Consider the following 27,116-nt stretch of genomic DNA (forward strand, 5'->3'; position numbering starts at 1 on the left):
TGCTCAGGTCATGATCTTGGGTTGTGGGATCCAGCCCAGCATCAGGCTCTGCCCTCAGCATGAATCTGCTTGAGATCGTCTTTCCCTCTCCCTCTGCCCCTCCCTCTGCTCACTTTCTCTCTCTCTCTCTCTCTCAAATAAATCAATAAGGGATGCCTGGGTGGCTCAGTGGTTGAGCCTCTGCCTTCAGCTCAGGTTGTGATTCCGGGGTTCCGGGATCGAGTCCCGCATCGGGCTCCCTGCATGGAGTCTGCTTCTCCCTCTGCCTGTGTCTCTGCCTCTCTCTGTGTCTCTAATGAATAAATAAAACCTTAAAAAAATAGAAGAAATCAATAAGATCTTCAAAAAAAACCCTCATAACGCAATAGATTTTATTGTGATAACATACACATAACATAAAATTTACTATTTTAACTATTTTAAATGAACATTTCAGTATATTAAATACATTCACACTTGTTTTTGAAAATCATGATTCCATTTATCTTATTTTATTTATTATTTTTTTAATTGAAGTGTGGTTGGCATACAATATCATATTGGTTTCAGGCGTACGACATAATGGTTCAGCACGTATATACATCACGGAATGCTCACCACAGTAAGTGTAGTCACCATCGGTCGCCATACGGTCCTTACACTATAATGGACTATATTCCCTGTGCTAAGTATATTCACGTTGTTCTGCAGCCATCACTACCATCCGTTTCCAGAACCTTGTTATCATACCAAACTGAAACTCTATAGCCATTCAACAGTAGCTCTCCTTTACCCCGCCCCCAGCCCCTCAAAACCACAGACTATCTTCTTTCTCTATGGATTTGACCATTCCATGCCTCATCTAAGTGGAGCTGAACAATATTTGTTTTCTTGTATGCGGTTATCTCATTTAGCACGATGTTTTCAAGATTTATCCATGTTGCAGCACGTATCAGGGTCTCCATCCTTTTTAAGACAATAATATTCCCTTGTATGCATATACAACGTTTTGTTTACCCACTCACTACTGGTGGATATTTGGCACTATTATTGTTCAAATAACTGCTTGAGTCTCTGCTTTCCGTTCTTTTGGTATATACTTAAAAGTGAAATTGGATCATATGGCAATTCTATTTTTATTTTTATTTTTTTTAATTTTTTTTATTTATTTATGATAGTCACACAGAGAGAAAGAGAGAGAGGCAGAGACACAGGCAGAGGGAGAAGCAGGCTCCATGCACCGGGAGCCTGACGTGGGATTCGATCCCGGATCTCCAGGATCGCGCCCTGGGCCAAAGGCAGGTGCCAAACCGCTGCGCCACCCAGGGTTCCCTATTTTTATTTTTTAAAGAGAAAAGAAAAAAGAGCCACAGTCCTGTTGTGCACAGTGGCTGTACTATTTCACATTCTTCTCCTAATGCCATTCTATATAGTAATTGAAATAAATGATGAGAATTAGCTATAGAGCATGAAACCTACACAGGTCATTCCCTCATCCTTGAACCTTCTCCCTTCCCACTCGGTGCTCCACCTGAGTAAACCCTACTCCTCTTCTGAGTTTTGGCATAAGCAGTATCCTAGGAAGTCTTTGCAGCACACTCCCACCCCCACTTCCGAGGCCCCCGGTAGGTTCCCCTCCTCTGCTTCTCCCTCTCGTGGTAATCTTGTATTATAATTGTCCATTTGTGTGTTTCTTACTACTAGACTGAAGCTTCTGGAAGGCAGAACTGGGTCTGTCTTGTTCATTGTTGAATCCTCAGTGTTCGCTTCGTATAGGTGTTTAAATAGTACTGTTAAATCAATTAATGAGTTTTAAAGATATGACAAAGTGAGAGAAAGCATTTATAGTCCTGAGAACCCTTCAGTCTTTCTGTGTCCCCCACAACAGAGGCCGTTAGAAAGGGAAAGGATATTCCCCATTTCATAGCATCCAGAATCTCTGAGATGGAAGGAACTTCTGCGGCTCGCTGTGTCCAGCCAATCTCCACCATGGCCTCCCTGAGAACTGGTTTTCCAGCCTGGTCTGAGAGCTTCCAGAGAATCACCACGTGGTTAGGCTCGCACAGCCCCATGTTACAGAAATCCCGACATCTCTGAATACGTCCACTACGTTCCGGTTGGAGGGACACTAGAGTAGGAGCCAGGAGGCCAAGGCTCTCACCTCAGCTCTACGACAACTGAGCTGCGCGAACTCGTGGTGCTTCTTGCCTTCTCTGGGCCTCAGTATCCTTATCTATAAAATGGCAGTGGTGGGGTGGTGGGGGGTGGTGGTAATTCAGATTAGATGATCACCAAAATCCCCGACAGCAGTATCATTCTGGTTTCTCTGATTCTAGCTTCTCTGTTCCTCCCACAGGTCTGGAAGCCCCAGGAGATGGGAAAAATATATATATATATATTTTCCTGTATTACCTCTGCTTGGACAGGCTATTCCAAGCAGCTGGGACACCTGTGCCACTGTCTTGGTGCCACACCCCTGCCTTCTGCCAGTGGCTGCCCAGGTGTGAGCTTCGCACCTCCCCAGGGATGCAGATACCAAACGAGCTTCCTGGGATGGGTGAGTATTAAAGACTTGGCCTTGGTCCTTGAAACACTCTGTCTCTGCTCAGTGCCTGCAACCACGTGTCTGGTTCTCCTCCTCCTGCTGTGGTTGAGCCCTGTGGCCCCAAACCAGGAGACAGGTGAGGAGCCTGTCCAGCAGGTCAGAGACCTCTAGTCCCTTTCATTCATTTATTCATTCAGTCATTTGTGTTCCCGGCATGATTTACCTCCTAGGGGCTAATGTTCACTAATTCATTAATCCAATAATTCATTTCCTCGGAACCTTCCTGTGCTTTAATGTGGCTTCTCTGTGAATCCAACCACCTTCATATTCCTAAGATGTCCTTGGCTGATTAGCTTGGGAAGGTTGGGGAGTCAGTGGAGTGTCCCAAAGCGATTCTTGCCAGTAGAGGCAGCAGGGAGTTCTAGAACGTGCACTGGGGCGGGGGAGACAGGAGGGAAGGTGCTGTGACAAGCCTAGACCCAGACTCAAGGGGTGACTGCCAGGCACAACCCATTTGTTTTGCTATGATATCCGGGAAATGTGACGGGACGATAAAGTTGTATTTACTAGAATGTCTTTTATGAGGAAACAAAATGCCACTGGTTAGAATACTTTTGGTGGGAAGGGGGGGGCATGCTTAAGTAACAACGGATAGGTCATTAAATTGCTTTATGGAAAGGACTTGAGCGGGGAGCGCGGGGCTACAGTTTTCCTGAGCAGGATTTACACATGTGGGGCTGGGGCAGGATCACTGGGAACTGCAGAGCGGAGGCCGAGGCTGCCTGGGGTCTCCTTTCCACGCCCTCCCTCAGCACACTTGCTCTCTTCTCTATAAAACTGTTAGATACTTTCCAGAATTGCTGTGGAGGGGCCCAAGCTCTTAGCAGGTTCCATTATTAGGTTCCTCACCCACGCCTGTCTGGGCCCCACAGCCTGTCACTGTTACGAGCCTCTTGGTCTGAAGCCAACAGGATGGTCACAGAGTCACTTGAACTATGGCCTCCTCACTAGAAGCCGGTTCCCGATGGGCTCACTGCTCCTCCACCAAATCCCATGGCTCTCTCCTCTTACCTGTGGTACAGCGTGGCGATGCTCTGGTGACTCAGTTTGATGACGCTGTTCACTAGAATGAACTCCTGGAAGGTGCTTCTTGGCAGGGTGTCATGGGGCAGGGCACTAGAGTACATGTCCATCATCCACCGTGGTACCTGGTTCAGAGAGTCACTCAATAGAATAAAATGAATGAGTGAATGAATGAATGAATAGGTATTTGGTCTCTCATTATGCGGTCGTTGTTAAGATAGAACCAGTCAGGACTGGTTGCAAGCTATAACTGTCTCCTGACCTTGGACACTGTGGGAGCCCAAGTGCAATTCAAATCTTTTATTATTTTTTTATTTTATTTTATTTTATTTTTCAGATCTTTAATTTTTTTTTAATTTTTATTTATTTATGATAGTCACAGAGAGAGAGAAAGAGAGAGAGGCGGAGACATAGGCAGAGGAAGAAGCAGGCTCCATGCACTGGGAGCCCGACGCGGGATTCGATCCCGGGTCTCCAGGATCGCGCCCTGGGCCAAAGGCAGGCGCTAAACCGCTGCGCCACCCAGGGATCCCTTTTTTTCAGATCTTTTAAATCAAATTAAATTTAGATTATTTGACTTGAACTACAGTGACGCATTTCCTGCCTTGGATGGGCTGGTAGGGAAGGCAGACATACACCTCCAGAAAGAAGGCTGTAATAACAGATAGGGATTAATGCAATGTTAAAAGCTAAAATCAATAGGTTTTAAGAGTAAAAGGAAAAAGTTAATCCCAGTAAATGTAGTTAATCCCTTCCCTCCCAGTTGGGGGCATGTAGGAAGGCCTCTCAGAATAGATAAAATTTATTAAACAAATGTTTAAATTATAGAAATGTTTAAATACACAGAAAGAATAGTAGAATAAACCCAATATTCTCATTGGATAATTTAAAATTATCAACATGGGCAGCCCCAGTGGCCCAGCGGTTTGGCGCCACCTTCAGCCCCAGGGTGTGATCCTGGAGATCTGGGATCGAGTCCCACATCAGGCTCCCTGCGTGGAACCTACTTTTCTCCCTCTCCTTCTGCCTGTGTCTCTGCCTCTCTCTCTCTCTCTCTCTCTCTCTCTGCCATGAATAAATAAATAAAATCTTTAAAAAATAAAAATTAAAAGTAAAATAAAATAAAATAATCAACATTTTGCCTAACTTCTTATCTACCATATTAAAAAATATATCCACAATACCTCATGAAAGCTGAAATAATTAAAATAATTACATATTACCATTTAATACCTACTCATATTTCTCCAATTCTCAAAAAGACCTTTTTGCAATTGGCTTATCCAATCAGGATCCAAACAAGGTCCACAAGTTATATGTGGACCTTCCTCCGCCCGGGCCGTTCCTTTTCTAGATCTCGTACAGCTAAATTATCTTGTCATTTGGAGAGAAGGTCCCCTTTCCAGAGAGGCCTGCCTGAAGACTTGCTTGCAGCTAGCCTCCGTCTCATCCCATTCCTCTTCCATTGATTGTATTTATCACTCTTTAGATGAACTTCGTTTATGTAATTAATTTTTTTTTTTTTTTTTACTAGCGCAATGATCCTGTCTCCCGTGAGAGTAGGGACCTCTCTTGCCTTCTGCACTTCCGTAGGCCTTACACCACGCCTGGCATACACTTGTCGAACGAAGGCATGCACTTTCCCTCCTCCAAATACTGCATGTTATACTTTCCTTACATGTTTTCCCTCCTCCTCTATGCGATTAGCTTCTGGGATGGGGGGCAGTGATTCACTCTTCTCCCTCACAATGCCTAGGAGGGGCCTGGGCTCCAGTAAGTCTTCCCTGAATGCATATATAAAAATAAATGGTGCAGAGGCAAAAAAAAAAAAAAAAAAAAAAAAAAAAAAAAAAAAAAGGTATATTTTTGGTATATTTCTTTTTTTTTAAATTTCTTTTTAATTTATTTATTTATGATAGTCACACAGAGAAAGATGAGAGAGAGGCAGAGACATAGGCAGAGGGAGAAGCAGGCTCCATGCACCGGGAGCCCGACGTGGGATTCAATCCCGTGTCTCCAGGATCGCGCCCTGGGCCAAAGGCAGGCGCCAAACCGCTGCACCACCCAGGGATCCCTATACTGGTATATTTCTTAAGCCCCTTCAAATCTATCAATCTCCTTTTCCTTTTTCTTCAAGCTGTTTTTTTTTTAAATTATTGAATAAACCAGGTGATTTGTTCTGTAGAATGTCCTACACTCTGGATTTATCTGATTGAACCCATGTGGATGCCCCTCTGTCCCCTGCATTTGCTGAAACCTGGTAATTAAGGTCCATTTCTTCTGTCAAGAATACACTATTCTTCCTGTTGCATCCCAAAGAAGACACCCGAAGTCCAGTGGTCCCACCTTGCTATGTTAACCTTGATCGGCCAGATGCATCTGTTGTAGGTCCCTTATAAACATTCCCCCGCAACCTTTCTCCAGTGGCTTTAATCCCGGCGTTGATTGTTGCTTAGACCAATTTTCTTATGGGTCACCGAATGCTGGCTTTCTAGCCCTGTCACTCCTTCCGCATTTCTTAGCTACAATTCTTCTATAAAGACTTTTCCCTTGTCAACTACTTGGCTTGTATGGAAAGGCTGGATAAATGTTTAATTCCTCATTTACCATTTTCAGGATAATCAGCCTGTTCCTTAGCAACCCAGGGAAGAATGAATTTAAACATGACCTTGAAGGAGAAGAATGCTTGCCTTTAGTGGCTATGGGAGGGAAGCGCTCACACAGAGGAGACAGCTTGAGCAAAGACTCCAGAGCAGCAGTATGCAGGGTGGTGTTTTGTTTTGTTTTGTTTTTTAATGCAGGGTGTTTAGAGAGTGGCAGAGATCAGTAGCAAGTGTAACAACAGGTTGTGTGAATGAGAAGTCCGGTGCGGAAAAAGCAGGGAGGCAGTCAGAATTGTCGGTTCTCCTCCCAGCTCTGTCGCCCACTCAAGCATGACCTTTGGAAAATGGCTTTTCCATTTCTAGATCAGTGGCTTTTAAACTTTTCTGGCCACAATTCACATTAATGAATATATTTTACACGGTGATTCAGAGCACACATACATGTATATAAAAACAAAAATTTCAAAAAAGAACTCCAAATAACTTATATATACGATGTATGTAGATATATTCCATTCCATTCCATTCCATTCCATTCCATTCCATTCCATTCCATTCCATTCCATTCCATTCTCTTCCATCCATTTTGCTCCATTCCATCTTACTAGAATAAATGCCAGTCGTGACCACTGAATTGATTTCTGACTCACATATGGGCTACAACTCTTGTTTGGGTAATCTCTAGGGCTTTTTTCCATATCCAGTCCTCTTTGATCCATCCTGGTATTGGTGACAACCTGGCACTGAACCAGGAACTTGGGAAGAGGGATGATGTGAGAAGGGGAACTAATCATTTGCAGGAGGCTCCTTGCCCAACAAGAAGCAGAAGCCAGGCCAAACTCAGAGGCCACCCCCCCCCCCCACCGCACCCCGCCCCCAGCCTGGCCTGCCGTCACCTTGAGAGGTCTGACCTCCCAGGCTACTGCTCCCCGACACCTGCTGGTGCCTGTTTCCATAACAGGCCTGGCTGACCACACCTAGCCCCACATCCTCTCAGGAGCCTGCTCCTTGTTGATCTTGTCAACTTTGGAAGGCCCTCAAGTTTATCCATAAACAAAGCCCCGCAGGTGCTAAGCTGACAGGAGGTGATTGGGTAGGTCAAGGTAAAGCAGAGAAAGAAGAGCACTGAGAGTCCTGGGTGTGAGAACCCCTGGGGCTCTTTCCCCCCTGAGCCACTGACTCAGCACCTGGGCCACATCCCTACCTCCAATGCCTTGAAGACAACCCCCCTCACTCTGTAGTGGGTGGGCAGTAGTCAGATATGATCCAAGTGAGCAACTAGGGAAAATGGTTAGAATTAGGGTTGATGAAACCGCTTTGTGATTAGGGACCATGGCGACCTTCCTCCAACTCTGTGGGGTTTTTCTCTGTCCCTCTTGTCACACTTCCATCTGTCGTTTTCTTTATTGCTTCTCTTTCTTCCTTGCCGCCACATCCCTGCCAGCCTCCTCTTGTCTCTCTTCTCTCTCGGTCCCTCTTTCTCTGAGCTCCATCTCACTCTTGTGCCCCTCTTTAGTAACAGCTTTCCTGAGATATAATGCCTGTAACATCAAATTCATCCTTTTAAAGGGTACACTTCAGTGGCTTTTAATGTGTTCACAGAGTCGTGCAAAAAAACACCATTGTCTAATTTCAGAACATTTCTTCACTCCCCAAAAGTGGCCCTGTACCCTTTAGCAGTCACTCCCTGTTCCCCATACCACCTGGCCCCTGGCAACCATTAATCTACTTCCCGTCTCTGTGGGCTTCCCTGTGGTGGACATTTCGCATAAATGGAATCCTACAATATGTGGGCATTTGTCACGACTGCTTTCCTTAGCATATCGTTTCTAGGTTCATCCACGCTGTCGTGTGTCTCAGGACTCCATTTCTTTTTATGGCTGAATAGTATCCCACTGTGTAGGGGTACCATGGTTTGTTTTATTTTTATTTTATTTTATTTTTTAAAGATTTTATTTATCTATTCATGAGAGACGCAGAGACACAGGCAGGGAGAAGCAGGCTCCCTACAGGGAGCCCGATGTGGGACCCGATCCCGGGACCCCAGGATCACGCCCTGAGCCAAAGGCAGGCGCTCGACTGCTGAGCCACCCAGGGATCCCCCATAGTTGTATTATCCATTCATCAGCTGACAAACATTTGATTTGTTTCCACTTTGGGGTACTTATGAATAATACTCCTTTGAACATTCATGTACAGGTTTTTATGGGGACTGTGTTTTCATTTCTCTTCTGGGTTTATTTTCATATACTCAGAAATGGGCTTGCTGCATCATATGGTTTTCACTCTGTTAAACATTCTGAGGATCTGCCAAACTGTTTTTTTCTGTTTTCCAGAGTGGCTGTGCCATGCTTCAATTCCAGCAATGTGTGGGGTTCCGATTTCTCCACATTCTCACCAACCCTTGTTTCCTAAAGGGTGTGAAGTGGTACCTCATTGTGATTTTTGACGTGCATATCCTTGATAACAAATCTTGTTGAGCATCCTTTCATGTGGCCATTGGCTACTGGTATATCTTCTTCAGATATATCCTTTGCCCATTAGAAATTGGGTTATTTGTCTTTTTTTTTCTTGGTTTACATATTCTGGATAAAATTCCCTTATCATATGTGTGACTTGCAGGTAATTTCTCCCATTCCATGGACTGGCTTTCCACTTTTTTGATATTATCCTTAGAAGCACAAAACTTTAAAATTTCAATCGAGGGCAGACCCGGTGGCACAGCGGTTTAGCGCCGCCTGTAGCCTGGGGTGTGATCCTGGAGACCCGGGATCGAGTCCCACGTCGGGCTCCCTGCATGGAGCCTGCTTCTCCCTCTGCCTGTGTCTCTGCCTCTCTCTGTCTCTGTGTCTCTCATGCATAAATAAATAAAATAAAAATTAAAAAAATAAAAATAAATAAAATTTTGATCGAGTCCATCGTGTTTTTTCTTTTGTTGTTTGTGCTTTTGGTGTCATATCTGGGAAACTATTGCTTAGTTCCAGGCCCTGATGATTTACATCTACGTTTTCACCTAAGAGTTTTGTGGTTTTAACTCTTACATTCAGGTCTGCGATCCACTTTGAGTTATTTTTCTGTAAGATGTATTTATTTATTTGAAAGAGAGAGGGAGCAGATGGAGGGGCAGAGGGGGGAGGGGAGAGGATCCGCAAGCAGACTTCCTGCTCAGTGAGGAGCCCAACTCGGGGCTCGATCTCTCGACCCTGAGATCATGACTTGAGCTGAAACCAAGAGGTGGACGCTCAGTTGACTGAGCCACCCAGGTGCCCTACATCTCTCTCTTTCTCATGTCCCTTCTCTGCAGACAGCTGCTCCCAACCCCAGCCCGTCTGCTGCCCCGGATCAGACACCATCGCAGGAAAGGAAGCTGCTGTGTGATGAATCCTGCCACGTGGCATCAGACTGCTGCCCAGGCCACCGTGCCCCCTGCCACTCAGGTAATCACACACCAGCTCCTTCCCACCCGGCGGGGCTGGGTGCTGTGATGGACAGAGGCGGCCCGTCCACGCACCTCAGGCCAAGGCCCAGGTATGGACTGGAAGGCCCCGGAGGTGCCTGACAATTCTGGGATCCTGACATTTTGTCCATTTCATGTCAAAAGTGCCCACATTCCTCCCAGCTTTGTCCCCCCCCTCCCCCCCGCCTGCTGCTCCCCTCTGAGCTACTTTCCCAGATGCCCACAGGAAGAGCTTAATCTGGTGGTTGGGGATCAGGGTGGGAAGTGGGGCGATGGGGTTCCCCCCAACAGCCCTTCTGTCTCTTGAAATACAGATGCCTCTTGACCTGCCCATGTAGACTTTTGAGGGGTTTGCAGAGTGGGGGCTGAGGAGGTTAGGCAGCTGGAGGGGGCCCCCTGGGTCGGCGAGGGCCTTATCACTGGATCCAGTGGGCTTGTCTCCTGGCTTCTGTTCTGTGTTCTTCCACATTGGCTCAACCAGAGGAAAATGGAAATCTGTGATTTTTGTAAACACATTTAAATCAGCCACACAGATTATAAAACATAAATTTGGCTCATGGAATTCATCGTTTGTGGTGGTTACAATGAATAGAGCAAACATTTCTTGAAAGTGGAATATGAGAACCTAGCACTTCTTTGGCTAAGTGATCCCTGCGTCCTTCCTCAATATTCCTTCCCAGGCACCATATCACTGCCTGTAAGTCCCAAAATAGCCTGGTCTGAGCCCTGTGGCCTCACGCCTGCCCACCTCTCTTCCTAGAGTGAAAAGAGAGGGAAGGGGGACCTTCCTCTGGTGGGTTGGGACTGGCGTCCCAGGAGTTTCCTTGTGTGAGGATTTCATAGCTCCAGGAGGGTGAAGCCAGGGAGCTTTGGGGTCCGCTGAGCCCGTCGCCTCCCTCTCAGACCTACTCCTCCTCCTGTTCCATGAATAGATCCCTACCCTCCAGCTTCCTGCACTCCAAGCCTCGGGATCTTCTTTTAATTCTCTCTGCCTCTGCCCTTCCTCTGCAAGGTGCCAAGTCTTTCTAGTTCTCCTTCACAACACAGTTCCCACCTGTTCCTCCTAGAGTCCCAGTGCCAAAGTCCCAGGTCACAGCTGGTCCTCCTGCCCCAGATTCTCCCCTAACTGGTCTCTGCCCACATTGTACTGCCCAGGGAAGAGCTCTGGTGTGGCCAGTTCCTCACTCAAAAACCATCACTGGCTTTACATTGTCTTTAGAATAAGGCTAACCTCCCACGCGTGGCTGCACAGTCGTCCATAGCATGGCCCCAAGGCACATTCCTGGCTTTGTCTCCAGTTAAACCTTTTCTCCACCCCTATGTTCTAACAAATGGAATGACCCATTATCATTATCCCTGTCCATGCATCCCTCCAGGCTTTTGCTCATCTGAACACTAGGTTCTAAGTAAATGTTCATAATAAAGGAGGCCTTGTCAGAGCTCAGTTATTGGCAAATGGTTCTGTTTTAGCCTTGTTTCTCTGAAAGCAGAGACTGAATAATTTATTTGGGAACAGGATTCCAAGGGCGGGGGTGAGGGAAAAGGGCCGCATTACAAAGATGCATGATCCAGTTCACCCATTATGGCTGACTAGTTGGTTGATCCTGTGGGACCTTCTAAAAAGTCTTATGGGGATCCCTGGGTGGCGGAGCGGTTTAGCGCCTCCCTTTGGCCCAGGGCGCGATCCTGGAGACTCGGGATCGAATCCCACGTCGGGCTCCTGGTGCATGGAGCCTGCTTCTGCCTCTGCCTGTGTCTCTGCCTCTCTCTCTCTCTCTCTCTCTCTCTCTCTCTGTGACTATCATAAATAAATAAAACAAATTAAAAAAAATTAAAAGTCTTATGAAATGTTCTAGAGAACCATCTGTCCTGGGGATGGAACAGTCCCATTCTCACAGTTTATGGGTTGCTCCAGTGTGTGCTAATTCTCTCAGTTCTTTGTTGCTGGTGAGGAGAGCAGCTCCCAGAAGCATCCCAAGGCTTGGTCTTAGGGAAAACCTGGGAGACTGCCTCGTCACTCCTGGAAAGCTGGTCACTGGAGCAGTGCCTGGAGAAGGAAGCAAGGCCAGAAGGAGGTGACTGGTGCACAAAAGATAATTCCACCTGCTGGCTTTTGAGAACACAGGCTTTATCACTCCAGCTCTTCCAACCGCAGATTTCTTCTCCTGGCCTGGAAATGAGAAGCCTGAGGGAAGAGACAGCCCTGGGCCCCGTTTGGAAGAACGTATCTCATACATCAAGAGCCTGGCAGCTCTGGTCCTTGCTAGAAAGCACTTTTCAAGTGAGATTCTACGGGATGTGGCATCTCCAGTTGGGCCTCATAACCCAGAGAGGCTGATTTGTGGGCTCTTTTCCCTCTCTTCCCCCAGTGCTTATTTTCCTTCCAAATGTCCAAAAACTCATCTCTTCTTGTCATTTCTATATCATCCCTTTATTCCAGCTACGGTGCCCATAGTTAGCTTTGTCCAAACTGAAGGCATAGTTTCTGAGACATTCCTTTTTTTTTTTTTTTTTTTTGTATTTTTTTTATTGGAGTTCAATTTGCCAGCATATAGCATAACACCCAGTGCTCATCCCGCCAAGGGCCCCCCCTCAGTGCCCGTCACCCAGTCACCCGGTCCCCCCGCCCACCTCCCCTTCCACCACCCCTTGTTCGTTTCCCAGAGTTAGGAGTCTCTCATGTGCTGTCTCCCTCTCTGATATTTCCCACTCAGCAATTGCACTGCTGGGGATTTGCCCCAAAGATACAGATGCAGGGAAACGTCGGGACACCTGCACCCCGATGTTCATAGCAACAGTGTCCACAATAGCCAAACTGTGGAAGGAGCCTCGTGTCCATTGAGAGATGATGGATAAAGAAGCTGTGGTCTGTATGTACAATGGAATATCACTCAGCCATTAGAAATGACAAATACTCACTGTTTGCTTCAACGTGGAAAGTTTCTGAGACATTCCAATACTGATACCAACTCCTCTCTAGTTGAGAGTACGTGCGTGTGCTTATGTGCATGCGTACTTCGGTTCTATCCGGCCCTCCATCCTCCCTCCTTGCGTCTTCCAAATGCCTTCCCTGGGAAAGTCATTTCCCTGGCAGCAGCTTACCACCTGGGAAAACCTTGGGAAACAGAGGCCTTGCATTACAAGCCCAGCCTGTAATACAGGTTAAAATTACCACAAGAGGGGCATCTGGGTGGCTCCATGGTTGAGCGTCTGCCTTGGGCTCAGGTCATGATCCTGGGGTCCTGCATCAGGCTCCCTGCATGGAGCCTGCTTCTCCCTCTGCCTATGTCTCTGCCTCTCTCTGTGTCATTCATGAATAAATAAATAAAATCTTTTTAAAAATTACAATGAGAAATCCACATTCATAAGAATGTCTAAAATTACAAGGACTGATGATACCAGGTGTTGATGGGAATGTGGAGCAACTAGAACTCTCATACGTTGCTGGTATAGTGGAAGCTGTGGTACAATCGATTTGGCAGACCGTTGGATACAATATGCTGCAGCTAAACACATGTGTACCCCATGACCCAGCAATTCTTCTTCTAGGTATGTATACCCAAGACATATGTGAGACTATTCCTAGCAGCTTTCTTTCGAACAGTGAAAAACTGGAAATGATCCAAGTGTCCATCAATAGGAACATGGAGAAATAAATTGTATACTTTCTACAATGGAATAGTATCTAACAGCAAACAAGAATGGAGTACAGCTACACACAACACAGGGGAGTTTCACAGGCATAATGTTAAGAAAAAGAAGCCAAAAAAAAAAAAAAAAGAAGCCAGACACGAAAGAGTATGGATTCCTAATTCCATTTATATGAAGTTCAGAAATAGGCAGAACTAACCCATGGTGATAGAGGCAAGAATGATTTTGTGGGGAGAGAATGACTGGAGGGAATAGGAGGGAGCATATTGAGATACGGAAAGTGTCTTCTATCTCTGAGTGGTGGCTAGCTCCTGGGTATACTCACGTGTAAAAATTCATTAAGTTGTAGGCTACTTAGGATCGATGTAGTTTGCAGTGTGTGGGTTATGCCCTAGTGAAGAGATGAATGAACGAATGGACAGAGGGCTCCCTGGAGTTTCCTACACTATAGCCCAAGGACTACGGGTTAGGATGGGGAAGGCCCATTCTCAGGTCCTTGCAAATTTAGATGATTCTCACCACCTCTTCTGTGGTGACCCTGCATGTAAACCATCTCATTTAAGCCATCTGCGCATACTCAACATTTTGAACTTGTAGGGCCGCGTTCGGACCTCAGAGTTGGTATAAAGATATTTTAAAGTAGAAACATCTGAGCTACAGAAGATGTAGAAAGAAATGTTATCTGAACTTCTCTCTTAACTGACTAAAGCAGAACTTTCCAAAAATATAGCTACCATTAATCTCCCTCTGAGTGATTTTCCAGCCCATTCAGCTGCCATGGAGACAGACCGCCTAATAGAACCTTCTATACTTTCCCAGCAAAGCCCTAAATCCCCCACCCCCTCAACTTCCATTCCTTTATTATGTTTGGTGTATAAACCTTGATCTCCAGTTATTCAGTGAGTTCCTCAACACCGAGCACCTCCCCGGGCCTATGTCAATAAACTAGGTCTTAAAAAAAATAAAATAAAATAAAAAATAAACTAGGTCTTTTCTCCTGTTCATCTCTCTGTTTTCAGTTAATTTGCCCGCCCTCAATCATTTGACCCAAGTTAGAGGAGAAAAAAAGGTTTTCCTTCCAACAAGCCCAGAACAGCTTAGCTGAGGCCTACGGTGCTAGGCTGCATCTCAGTGGTCTAGCAGATTTACAGCCTTGAATTTCAAGGACATTTGACCGAGTTGACTCTTTTATCAGACTCTTGGCAGGCGGCTGCTGCTTTGGGCTTTACTTGAAGATCCTTGTCCTAAGTCAGATTCATGCCTACAATAGGCACTGGTTTCATTGTGGGGGAAGGGGTTCTAAATACTCTGATGAAAGAGCCAGACCCAAAAGGCACTGAAGACAACTCCATCCTTCCAGTTATTCAAGCTGGAAAGTTTATACTTTGTTTTTCTTTTTTTTAAAGTAGGTTCCACACCCAGCATAGGGCTTGAACTCACAACCCTGAGATCAAGACCTGAGCTGAGATCAAGAATCAGACACTTAACCAACTGAGCCATCCAGGCACCCTGAGAAGTTAGTACTTATTCTTGACTACTTCTTCTTTGACATCTCACAGCAATCTGGCGGGAAATCATGTGGACTTTATTTTCAAAATATATCCAGAATCTGACCAGCTCCCACCATCTCCTCTGCTACCCCCACAGTCAGAGCCACCCTCAGCTCATTGTCGTTATTATTATTGTTTTTAAGGATTTTTAAAATTTTATTTGAGAGAGAGATAGAGAGCACACAAATGGGTGGGGCAGAAGGAGAGGGAAAAGCAGACTCCTCGCTAAACAGGGAGCCTGGTGCAGGACTCAATTCCAGGACCCTGGGATCAGGTCCTGAGCCAAGGCAGGTGCTTGAGGGACTGAGCCACCCAGGTGCCCACCACCCTCATCTCCTGTCTGGACCTCAGGAAAAGCCTCCCATTCTTAGCACAGCTGCCAGAGGGATCCTCCTAAAGTTAGATCCCGTCGCTTCTCCGCTAAGAACTCCCCAGAGGTGGTTCCCACCTCACTCAGAGCACCAGCCCCAAGGCTGGCAAGGCTCTTTATCATCTACCCCCCACGAGTGTGTCCCCCAACTCTGCCCCCTAGTGTGGCTCTAGTCACACAGGCCCTTTGGTGCTCCTTGAACATGCTCCTGCCTTAGGCCTCTGGACCTTTCTCTAGCAGTTCCCGCTGCTTGGAACGCTCTTCCCCCGGTACCCACCGGGCTAACTTCCTCACCAATCCCCACTGTCAGGTCTTGTCATGCTCTTTGACACAGCAGACTGCCCTTCTCTCCTGTCCTCCACCAAGTACCAGGTTTCTCTTGTCCTTTTTCCTTCTTTTCCTCACAGTATTGAGGAATACTAGGTAATTCTCTTATTTGTTATGCTTATTGTTTGCCATCTCCCTTCACTGGGGTGTTAGTTCTTCGAGGTCAGGGATCTGTTTCACTCAGTGACATATTCCAAAGGCCTGGAACGGTGGCTGGAATCTAGTAGGTGCTCCATCTATGGTGGTGAACTTCATGAAACCAGCCTCCAGTGCTCGTTTAGGGTGAGATCTGAGTTTGGCTGGAAAAAAAAAAGGTCCAGAATCTTTCTGGATTAGATTACTACGACCTAAGGGCCAACAGTCATGTGCTCAGGCTTGGAAATTCCCCCAGATGTAGAGGGAGACGGGCGGGACAGAACTCAGCAAACCTAGGGAAGCTCAGCCCAGCTGCTTCGGGTGGCTTCCCAGTTAGATCCCATCATAGGCAACTGGGCTGGAGCTGAGCTGTTGATCACTGAAGTGATGAGAAGAAAAAGAAAAAGGTGAGGAGTCCGTGGTGGGCATGAGAAAGGCGCCTGGAATACCTGAGTCTGGATTACCGGGCTGTGGAATGAGGAAGTCCCCTCCGGGCCGGGCCGGGCGGGCAGAGGCAGCCAGTGGGAGGGAAGTGGCCCGAAGGAGCTGCAGGCTGTCTCGGCTTGTCTTTTCTTTCCTTTTTTTCTTTTTTCATTCTCGTGACTGATTTATTTTATAACTGGAAGTCTGTGCTCTTACCCCCTTCCCTTCACCCAGGCCCTCATCTACATTCCTCTGGCCACCACCTGTTTGTTCTCCCTATTGACTTAAGGTTCTGTTGGTTTCTGCCCGTGTCCCTTCCGTCTTCTGTGGGGGGCCCCACCCTGGATCTCACGCGGTGGCCCGCGCCCAGCAGAATCCAGGTCAGGGCTGTGGCCTGGGACCTCCCCAGGGGAAATCCCCCTTCGCGTCTGATGCAGTGAAGGATCCGGGCGGAATGGGGCGGTGGAAGGCTCAGCCCGGCAGGAGGCCCTAAGATCAGCTGTGTGTTTTGGAACTGGCCTCCCAGGTCCCCGACTCTGTGCGGTGGGCAGTGTCCCTAGGGGAGCCCCTCAACCTGTTCTCGCAGAGGCTTCCCCCCACGTCTGGGACGACCCCCTCCTTCTTCCAGGTAGTAGAGGTCTTCATAGCACAGGGGGAGGTTCTAGAAGACAGTCTCACACCCAGTGCAGAACCTGTGTGGCCAGAGGACCTTGTTGACGGAAGCCCAGGGGAGGCAGATACCTTTTCCAAAGTCACGCAGTTCCTGGGCCCCAGTTAAGGAAGGAACTGGAAACAGAACTTAGGTTTTCTGATTGCATTTCGCAGTTCCTTCCAGCGGCCACTCTACGGTGGTTCTCATCACAAAGCTGTGGCCCTGAAATCCCCAGGGAACCTTGTCTGCCACTGCCTGTGGCCATAACAGCGCAGTCCTTGGCCCCTGGAGGGGTAAAATTCTTTTCTAGGGCCTTTGGAAGTAGATCCTGCAGCCTCATCCCCCTTCTTGGGGCCAAATCCCATAAGCTTCCCTAAGTCGTCAGCCTCGCACTCCCCTCTCCCAGGCTCTGGGGCTCTGGCCCGACACCCCCCTTCCCTCCTCCCGGGTGACGGTCCCCACCTCCAGTCTGGCTCTGGACGCGGTTGTGACGCTGACAGGGACGCAGGATCACAGGAATCACTGGAAAGACGCTAGAGATCAGAGTCCTGCCGGCACTGTCTGCTGCGGACCTTGGGGGCTGTCCCTTCCGTCGCTTGAGGATCAGGGTAGATGGCGGGGCTCTCACTTATTTGTTTGTTTTCAGCTGTTATCTATTCCTTTGGGGGCAGGCAGGGCAGGGGGGAGCCAGACCTCCGCAGACTCCGCAGGGGGGAGCCCAGCGGGGGCTCAGCCTCAGGACCCCGAGACCCCGAGGTCGTGACCCGGGGGCTGTCACTTAGGGAGCCTCCAGGCGTCCGTATTCCATGACAACACGTGTAGGCTGTGCGGCAGCTTGGCTCCCCGCGTGACCCCCCCCCCCAGGCGGCCCAGCGGGTCGGGGTTACGCCCATTTTACGGATGGGGAAGTTGAGCCCCGGAAGGCTCTTTAACCGCCTAGGACCCAGAGCGAAGAAAGGCTAAGGCCAGAAAGGCCCGGGCCTGCTCCAAAAGCCCGAGTCCCGGCACTGGGGGGGGCCGGGGGGTGGACGGGGGAGAATGGGACCCCCCAGCTTCCATGGTCCCCCTGGCTGCGGGGGGCGAGGGGCTGAACCTCACGGTGCGAGGTCCAGGGAGGCGGGTCCCTGCGCCCCGGGAGGGGGGGGAGGGGGCGCGGCCTGGGCGTGCCTCACCTGTGGCCCGTGTCCCCGCGGCCCGGCTCACCTCACGGCGCATCTGGAAGCGTCTGGAAGCCCCGGCCAGAGCCGAGCCGCGCAGGAAGCAGGAAACCGGGCAGCGCGGGTGGCGCCGGCTCCGAGGATGCGCTTCCCCTGCGGCCTGGCGCTGCACCTGCTGCACCTGCTGCTCCTGCGCGGGCCGCCGGGGGCCCCCGGGAGCGCTGCAGGTGGGTGGCCGGGACCCTCCCCGCGGGGGACCCTGGGGGGCGGGGGGCGCTGCAGGTGGGCGGCCGGGACCCTGCCCGCGGGGGACCCTGGGGGGCGGGGGGCGCTGCAGGTGGGCGGCCGGGACCCTGCCCGCGGGGGACCCTGGGGGGCGGGGGGCGCTGCAGGTGGGAGGCCGGGACCCTCCCCGTGGGGCGACTCTGGGGGGTTGGGGGGGTGGCTCTCTGGGGGAGGGGGGAGCCCAGGCGGAGGCTCCGGGGGGGACGGAGGCGCTGCGGACACAGCTGCTGAGGCCAAAGAAGGGGCCCCCAGGATGCTCACCCCGAGTTGACTTCCCGGCCCAGGCTGCCCCTGAGCCCCCGGCTGTGAGTGTGACTGTCACTCGGTCGCCGCTGGGGCGGGGGGTGGGGGGGGGCGCCCTGGGGAGAACCACCCGGATGGTCACAGCCACCAGGCTGGTCACAGGCAGTGTCTTTTGTTTTTTTAAATAGACTCTATTGTAGAGCAGTTTGGGTCACAGTAAAATTGAGCAAAAAGTAGAGAGATTCTCATATGACCTCTGTACTGCCCCCCCCCCACATAGTCTCTCCTGCATTATCTTTTTTTAAAAAGACTATTTTTTTTAGAGGATTTTTAGTTTCATGGCAAAATCGAGAGGAAGGTACAGAGATTTCCCACAGGCCCCCGTGCTCTGTCTTTCTAACCCTCAATCACCCCATGAGGGAGACACAAGTCTTACTCCTGCCCACCCCCTGCCCCCAGAGCTGGTGGGACTGAGGCTTACCAGGATTTAAAAAGTTATCTTTAGGGATCCTTGGGTGGCGCAGCGGTTTGGCGCCTGCCTTTGGCCCAAGGCATGATCCTGGAGACCCGGGATCGAGTCCCACATCGGGCTCTCGGTGCATGGAGCCTGCTTCTCCCTCTGCCTGTGTCTCTGCCTCTCTCTCTCTCTGTGACTATCATAAATAAATAAAAATTAATTTAAAAAAAATAAAAAAAAAGTTATCTTTAAAAAAGACAAGATTTGGGGCGCCTGGGTGGCTCAGCGGTGGAGCATCTGCCTTTGGCCCAGGGCGTGATCCCGGGGTCCCAGGATCGAGTCCCGCATCAGGTTCCCCACACGGAGCCTGCTTCTCCCTCTGCCTCTCTCTCCATGTCTCTCATGAATGATTAAATAAAATCTTAAAAAAATTAAATTAAATTAAAAAGCCAAGATTTCAGTCCTTGCTGGATATAAGACTTTCCCGTTCCCCTCCCCTCAGGTCCTCAGCACGGCAAGGCAGGTATGGTAGGTAACCCTGGTTCACGAGGGCGGCTCGGAGGGGCCTGGCCGGTGGGACGCAGAGTCAGGATTTGAGCCAGTCTTTGGACTCCAGGGCTAGTTGGCAACAGGCCTAGGGCAGGAGCCCAGTCTTTCGCTTCCGGTCCAGGGCTCTTTCATTGCTCAGGGAGAGACATGGGAGGACAAACTGAGGACCTGGGGCCCTGACAGGTAGAGGTGACCACATGGTCTCGTACTTCCGTTGGGTCCTTGGGTACTTTGGGGCCAGTAGACCTCAGTAACGACCATCTCAAACCATTGGAACCCCAAAAGGAGGGTTTATATTTTTATTCTTTTCCTTCCAAGAGGAGGGTTCTTGGATAAAACCTGGGACATCCACTTACATTTGAATTTTAAAAAATATTTTATTTATTTATTCATGACAGAGAGAGAAAGAGAGGCAGAGACTTAGGCAGGGGGAGAAGCAGGCCCCCAATGTGGAGCCCAGTGTGGGACTCGATCCCGGGTCTCCAGGATCACGCCCTGGGCCGAAGGCAGCCGCTCAACCGCTGAGCCACCCAGGCATCCCTGAATTTTAAGTAACAGTTTTTTTCTGTAAGTGTGTCTCAAACGGTACATGAGAAATACACATACAGGGGCACCTGGGGGGCTCAGCGGTTGAGTGGCTGCCTTCGACCCAGGGCGTGACCCCAGGGTCCTGGGATCGAGTCCCACGTTGGGCTCCCTGCATGGAGCCTGCTTCTCCTTCTGCTTGTGTCCCTGCCTCTCTCTGTGTCTCTCAGGAATAAATAAAATAAAATAAAATAAAATAAAATAAAATAAAATAAAATAAAATAAAATAAAATAAAATAAATAAAATAAAATAAAATAAAATAAAATAAAATAAAATAAAATAAAATAAAATAAAATAAAATAAATCCCGCTGTAGCCTCCCTGGGCAGCGAGTGCCACCCAGCCCAGCACTCATACAACCTCCAAGGGTCTGTCGAGTGGACAGGGCTGCGTCCCTCGGCTCCATTACCCGTGGCACGTGGCTGGGCCCTGTTCCTGCGGCCCTGGGGTTGGGCGAGCAGCGCTAGGAAGCTTGACCCTTCCCCCAGACTCACCTGCTCCCTCCCTTTGGCGGCAGCCCCACCTGCTCAGTCTGGGTAGCTGCCTCTCCCCTACTCCTCCCAGCTACCTCTAAGTACAAAACCACAGATGTTTCCTGTATTTGAAGGGTTTTTACTTCCGTGGGGAAACACCTGCTGGATGAGAGAAGTTTCGATGGGCAGGTGACAGGGATTTCTTCCAAAAATTCTGAGAGTCCTGGTCCCTGCTCTGTAGTTCTCAGCTCACTTAGACTCTTGGCTTCTTTGCCCCCCATCAAGGCTGCTCCCTGGCCCCATGCCTTCCCTCTGATGGCTTCAGACCAATAATCAACTCGATTCTGAGGCCTGCTTGTCTCAACAGGGTCATCAGAGGACATCAGTCAGGGGATCCCAGTTCCATGGTTGACCCGTGGGGCCGGTCTTCTGATACACCTCCTCCTTCCTTGTATGTGTAGATGAAAAATGAAATAGAAGCAACTTCCCCTCCCCACCCTCCTCCCAGGGCGCTCAGGGCATAAGCACAAGAGCTTGTGCGAAGTCGGCCCACTGGGACTCGTGGCTTACAAAGTTGGTCTTACCCAACACAGGCCCCAGCACCAGCAGACCGGGTCCTGTGGTGACAGCAAACCACGTAGAAGAGGCTGCCATGACTCCAGGGGTCAGGACAAATTCAGAAGGAGCCTTCCAGACCGCTGACCTTGTTGAGACCTCTGTGCCAAGCCACATCCCTTTGGAAACTCAAACCCTGAGCCCCCAGACGTTTGATTGGACCTTAATCCTGGCCAACACCAATTCAGAAGCAGAGACCAGGGACACCAAGACCACTTTTCCTGCAATGGAAAGCAGGACCTTCACCAAAATGACACCTTCCAAGTTCACGGTGGTGATCACCAGTCCTATGGAGGCATCGGCCACCAGTGGCAACCCTGTGGGAACTGGGATGACCACAGTTGAGACTGTTACAGGCAGTGATCTTGCAAAATCTGTCTTCGATGCCCTTTGTACTGATGACAGTTCGGAAGAGGCAAAGAGGATCATAATTGACGTCTTGACATTGGCTCACACTTCTGTGGAAACTGAAGGCCTGGCCTTAGAGAGCAGTGCCTTCTCCGACAGCTCAGTTCTGGCCATCACCGCCCCACGGGCCCTCGCACCTGACAAGAGCACTCCGGCTAAGGGTTTGTTTGCCTACAGCATCACTGACATTGAGGTTGCCAACTGCAGCATTCTAGAAATAGAAACAACTGCCACCACCCTTGGGACCTTGGACATGGATCTCAACCCCACGGGGGGAGAGGTCCTATCTCCCCCTGTGGTGTCAGCTTTGCTCAATTCCACTGAAGCAGAGTCACACCTCACCGAGACCACACCATCCGCGGAGACCTTGTCAGCAGCCAGTGCCACAGAGGCAGCCACACCTGATACCACAGTTGAGACCCCACTAACTGCTGATAGCCCTACAGAAGGAGAAGCAACAGCAGCTACGACCACCACCCCCAGCACAACTTTGGTCTCAGTCAGCATGAACCCCTTGGAAGAAGCTTCAGTCCCCTCTATGGAGACGACAAGCCACAGCAAGGTCTTGGGAGTGGTGACAGTCTCCACAGAGGCTGGGTTAACAGTGGGGAAAGCGACTTCGCCTGCTGGGCTCTCAACTATGGCCTACAGCTACAGCCACACCGCCACTAGCAAGAGCACCACCCCCTCACAGCCTTCTACCACGGGTGGCACAACCAATGAGTCTGTCCCCATCACCAGGAGCCCCGCGCCTTCTGTCCAGCTGGCCAGGGCCAACAGCAGCCAAGAGGCAAACATCACCTTATTTAGGACCACAGCCTTAGCAAAGACCTTGAAGACAGCCAGCGTGGCTGGAGGGAAGACCCCAACAGCTATGCCCACCGCGGTTCAGACAAGGTGGACCACAGAAGCCACTGCAGGTAAGTGGCTCCCTCGGGTGTGAGCTTGGGGATTCGGGGTTTGGACTTGCCAGGATGTCTACGTGCTCAGGGGGTGGGGAGGGAGGAAGGATCTGGGGCCTCTTCTCTGATGCCCCCCTTTTCATGACCTTCTAGTGATGCTTCCCAAAATCAGAAACAAGCACAGTTGGGGGGTGGTGTATGGATAAACTGTGGGGCTGGAAGTCTGGAGAAATATTTGAGATCCTGGTTTTTGCCCTTAACAACCTAGTGACCTTCTATGACATCAACAGTTGAGTAACCACTATGTGCCGAGTGGTGAGGCCCCAACTTTTTTTATTTTTATTTTTATTTTTATTTTTATTTATCCAATGGGGTGAAGGGTTGGGGGTTTAAAGCTACGTGTCTGAGGCAACAGGTACTTCTCAGGGAAGAAGCCCCTTGTCAGAGGCTGCGTGTCAGCCCGGCTCCTGGCCAGCCTGGAACCTCCACCTCCACCTCCACTTCTGACACTGTCCTTGGGCCTCGTCCCTGTGGTATCATCCTCAGCTGGCCCTGGTCTGTGGGGACGTGAAATAAAAATACCCACAACAGCCGCCTTACCACACATCACTCGTGCCAGGGAGAAGTGAGAGAGAAACCCTCAGGACCGGCTGCGCGTGCTCGCTGACGTCAGGCAGTAAAGTGCGAGCTTCGCAGGGGTTATCCCTTCTAATTAAACCTTCAAAACCACCTAAGGAGGCGGATAATATTTTAAATAATTTTTTTATTTGTTCACTTGAGAGAGAGGGAGAGAGAGCAAAAGCAGGGGGAGGGGCAGAGGGAGCGGGAGAAGCAGAGCCCGACCCGGGACTCGATCCCGGGACCCTGGGGTCACACCCTGGGCCGCAGGCAGCCGTCAGCCGCTGAGCCCCCGGGGACCCCAGAGAGATACACGCTGATGGGATACAATATCCGTTCTGGCATCTCTATGAATATTGAAGGACAAATCCGGGATCAGTTCCCAGAGCATTCGCTGGGCAGGAATGCCTGCGGTGGCAGGTGGAGGCAGGGAGGCTGGGCCTCCATGGAAGGCAGAGCTTGCCTCCGGGGGCTGGATTGAGACCTGCGCCAACTTCGGGCTGGGCGCACTGGCTGCAGCATCCCCCCCCCCCCCCCCCCAGGGAGCCGGCCTCTCCCTATCTGGGCCCTCCCCCGACAGCACACCCGGGACCTCCAGGCCTTGAGAACATTCTAGATTTCCATTTCTCCTTCCTCACACTTCTCCTCACATTACGTGTCCAAATATGGACGGGACCTTTAGCCATCCTTTCCCTCACTCCTGTTGGGAGAGTGCCACGAGGAGCCCCGTTATTGAGGAGAGGGAGTCCTCCTTTCTCTCTGCCGTGAGTAATGTAAGATCCCATGTTAGCACCGATACGTTTACACCTGCGAGCGGGCACATAGGTCAGAGGTGGGCACCGAGGCCGGGCAGCAAGGTCGCGTCACGATTCCTGAACAGACTGACCCACGTTCTCATCTCCTGCTTTCCTAAACAGATGGGGATGGAGGCTTTTTCCTCCTGCGGCTGAGTGTGGCCTCCCCAGAAGACCTCACTGACCCCAGAGTGGCAGAGAGGCTGGTGCAGCAGGTAAGGGAGCGCTCTGGGGGCCAGGAAAGAGGAAGTGAGTATTAGGAACTAAATCTAAGGAGCTCTGCTTGGCTTGGCTTCCACCTATTTTTCCTGAGTTGGGAATTCCCCTTCTGTGCTGTGTAAAAAGATTCTTTCCCTCGCCCCCAATTTCCTCAGGCCAGAGGAAGGTCGGGCCTTCTATCCCTTGGGAGAAGATCAGTGATATTAACGGGCAGATAGGCAGGACTTTGGTTATAAGGAGCAGACACCCAACTCATCGTAGCTCACACAGAAAAGGGAAGGGAGTGGCTGAGACACCTAGAAGTGACTGTGCAAGCTTCAGTTCTGGCTGGATCCAGCATCTCAGACGTGCTAATCCGGGTTTTCTCTTTCTTTACCTCTCTTAGCTCTTCGTTGTTCAGAATCTCTCTCCATATGTAAGGAAAGTTGGCTGTGACAGCCCGAGTCATAGGCACCTCCCTCTCCCAAGATCTGCATATTATACTAGGGAAAGACTGGTCTTACTGGTCTGCAAGGGCCACCACGACTGACAGCTCAAAATGAACCACGTGGAATGAGAAGGACAGGCCCCAGAGGCGCTGGGTTTGCCAGGCAGAAATACCCATGGATGCATGTTCTAGGTGAGGACCAAGATTGGGACATATTTGTATAAGTTGGAAAAATTCCCCTAAGACCCAGATCACAGGACAAAGGTCCCAGGGTCCGAAATCCAGGGGCAGAGCTTTTGAGAATGGTGTGAGTCAGCGGGGGGTCAGACTAGCGCAGCTCAGCCTAACTCTGTGGCCACATCTTGCTGCCAGGGGATGAGAAGAGGGAATAACCGGGCCCTTGAAGTTCTCTTAGTGGAAAGGGGCCCCTCAGGACTCCCATAGTAAGAAGCGCCCTGAACGCCGCATGGCGGCTTTGAAAGTGGACAGCAGAGACATGACCAATGCCTACCGCACACGATAATCAAAATGGGAAGTGTGAACCCTCGCCAAGGAGGGAGGCCAGAGGGGCACCCGGGGTCTCAGTCACTTAAGTGTCCGACTCTTGGTTCCAGCTTACGTCATAATCTCAGCGTTGTGAGATCACACCCCGTGTTGGTCTCTGTGCTCAGCACACGGTCGGTGTGAGATTCTCTCCCTCTCCCTCTCCTTCTCTCTAAAATAAATAAATACATCTTAAAAAAAAGGGGGGGGAGCCAGAATGGTGCCAGATGCAAGCCCCCTAAACTGGAAACCATTTCAGGAGTCAGAAAGGAGCCAGGGAGGAGAAAGCAGGTCAGGAGCTGAAGTGCAAGCACCATGTGGGTGCTGGGTGTGAGTTCTCGTTGGGAGTAGGCCACAGACCCAAGGCTCGGGGCTCTGGAGCCATATGGATCTGGGGGTGAATTCCACTCCCTGACTCTGTGAACTTGGGTAGGTTGTTCCATGTTATTTTCTTCCTCTATAAAACGAAGGTATAGCACCTGCTTCCTAAGGTTACAGTGAGGTTGCACGACATAATGTGCGCGAAGCACAGTCCAGGCCCAGGCTGGGGGCGTGGAGACTGCTGCTGGTCTCCCTGTGCATTTGCTCCCACTGTCTCACCCTGTCCTCGGCCTGGGGGGAGCTCACGGGCCACATTCGGGCTGGAAGTACCTTCTGCTCCTTTTGCCCTCCAGCTCTGCCGTGAACTGCATGCCCACCTGCCTCCCGCCCGGGTCTCTCTGCTGCATGTCACGAGGGGCTGAGGCACCTCAGCCGCAGCCAGGAGTGGCTGTGGGCCCAAAGGGGCAGCGCTGCCGGCGGCCTGGGACCCCCCCCTTCCCAGACTGGAGCTACGCTACTGGCTGCCATGTACCTGGAAGCTTCCCTGAAGGTCAGCTGCCTAAGGCCTTGCCCCGGCACGGCAGCGGGACCCTGGCCCACATATGCCAGGTGTGTGTGTGGGGGGGGGCTTCCCTTGTTCCAAAGATGCCCTTGAACTCCCTCTGGCACGTGTGTCATGTTGCAGTAAAGAGTGATCTGATCACCTGTCACCCTCGTTGTGCTTCTCTTGGACATTAGAATTCCGCACGGTGTGGCCCAGAGGTTATCTGTTTGAGCCATATAGGTTGTTTGGTTAGGGTTTTTTTTTTACGTTTTTATGATACAGGGATTTTGTGCATCCTCCCTACGACCGCCCTCCTTCATTCTCCCCTGGTTCTTGGTTTGGACCTTGATTATGGCCCTTACGGAGCCTGGCCCTGGAGTCTGTTGAACTTTGAGCTCCTTCAGAGCAGGGACCATATTTTCTCAGTATCCCTTGAACCTAGCAGAGCGCCTGGCCTGTGGTAGGATCACAGAGAATGCCTGTTGGATTGACTTGAATTTCAAGTTCTGGACATAAGCAGATCACAAGAAAGTCTGCAGTACTCAATTATTCCTCTCCTCTAGCTCGTAAGTCGAGTTATTATTATTATTATCATTATTATTATATTTTAAAATCAAATGTGGTTATGGGGCTCCTGGGTGGCTCAGTTGGTTAGTGTCTGACTCTTGATTTCAGTTCAGTGATGATCTCAGTGTTGTGAGATCAAGCCCCGCTTCAGGCTCTGTGCTGGCGTGGAGCCTGCTTAAGATTCGCTCTCTCTCGCCCTCTCTCTTTCTCCCTCTGCCCCTACCCCACCCCTAAAAAGAAAAAATTAAATGTGGCTAATCTTTTTTCTGTTGTAAGAAACCTTGCTTGTGAGTTCACAATTTTGAAAAATTCAAAAGGACCGAGAAAAAAAAAGGCAGAAAGAGAAGTGGGAGAGAAAGAAAAACATCTGTAAGCCCCACTTCCTATACACAGCTACTGTCCGTGTAGACATTCAACCTCCCTGCCCGGTCGGAGACTCCTACATTCGGTACGTCCAAAGCCAGAGTCTTAATCTGGATCCCAAGCCAGCTCTGCCTGTGTCCGCTCCCTCCTGGCAGCCACGTCCTTCGGTTGCTCAAGCCAAAGTTCTCAAAACCAGTCTTCATTCCCCTAGTTCCCTCACTCTTCACACCCAGCTCGCCAGAGGATTCCACTGGCTCTCCTGTTGTCAAAT

General features: G+C 50.1%; 1 protein-coding gene and 1 long non-coding RNA gene across 5 annotated transcripts; one reads left to right on the forward strand and one right to left on the reverse strand.

Annotated features, from left to right (window-relative positions):
• Positions 1–354: 354 nt before the first annotated feature.
• Positions 355–17,314, reverse strand: LOC112913522 (uncharacterized). 2 transcript variants are annotated; one of them, XR_003233703.2, is made up of 4 exons: positions 17,238–17,314; positions 12,587–12,782; positions 3,596–3,748; positions 355–2,212 (listed from the first exon to the last, which is right to left on the reverse strand). It is a non-coding gene; the product is annotated as an uncharacterized lncRNA (long non-coding RNA). The 2 variants fall into 2 exon arrangements; XR_003233702.2 differs by having other exon boundaries at positions 355–2,957.
• On the forward strand, positions 15,955–26,081 carry MUC20 (mucin 20, cell surface associated). Of its 3 annotated transcripts, none has more exons than XR_011995581.1 (5): positions 15,955–16,107; positions 21,118–22,467; positions 23,985–24,076; positions 24,466–24,699; positions 25,725–26,081. XR_011995581.1 is itself a non-coding variant. In XM_072728526.1 (4 exons), exons 1-4 carry the CDS (start codon positions 17,814–17,816, stop codon positions 25,791–25,793), a joined length of 1,857 nt encoding a protein of 618 aa, XP_072584627.1. In that variant the 3' UTR covers positions 25,794–26,081. The 3 variants fall into 3 exon arrangements, 1 of the variants encoding a protein (XP_072584627.1); XR_011995578.1 differs by lacking the exon at positions 15,955–16,107 and adding an exon at positions 17,944–18,159; XM_072728526.1 differs by lacking the exons at positions 15,955–16,107; positions 24,466–24,699 and adding an exon at positions 17,814–18,159.
• The last annotated feature ends 1,035 nt before the right edge of the window (positions 26,082–27,116 follow it).

Source organism: Vulpes vulpes, chromosome 1, assembly GCF_048418805.1.
Source record: "Vulpes vulpes isolate BD-2025 chromosome 1, VulVul3, whole genome shotgun sequence".
Classification (NCBI taxonomy): Eukaryota; Metazoa; Chordata; class Mammalia; order Carnivora; family Canidae; genus Vulpes; species Vulpes vulpes.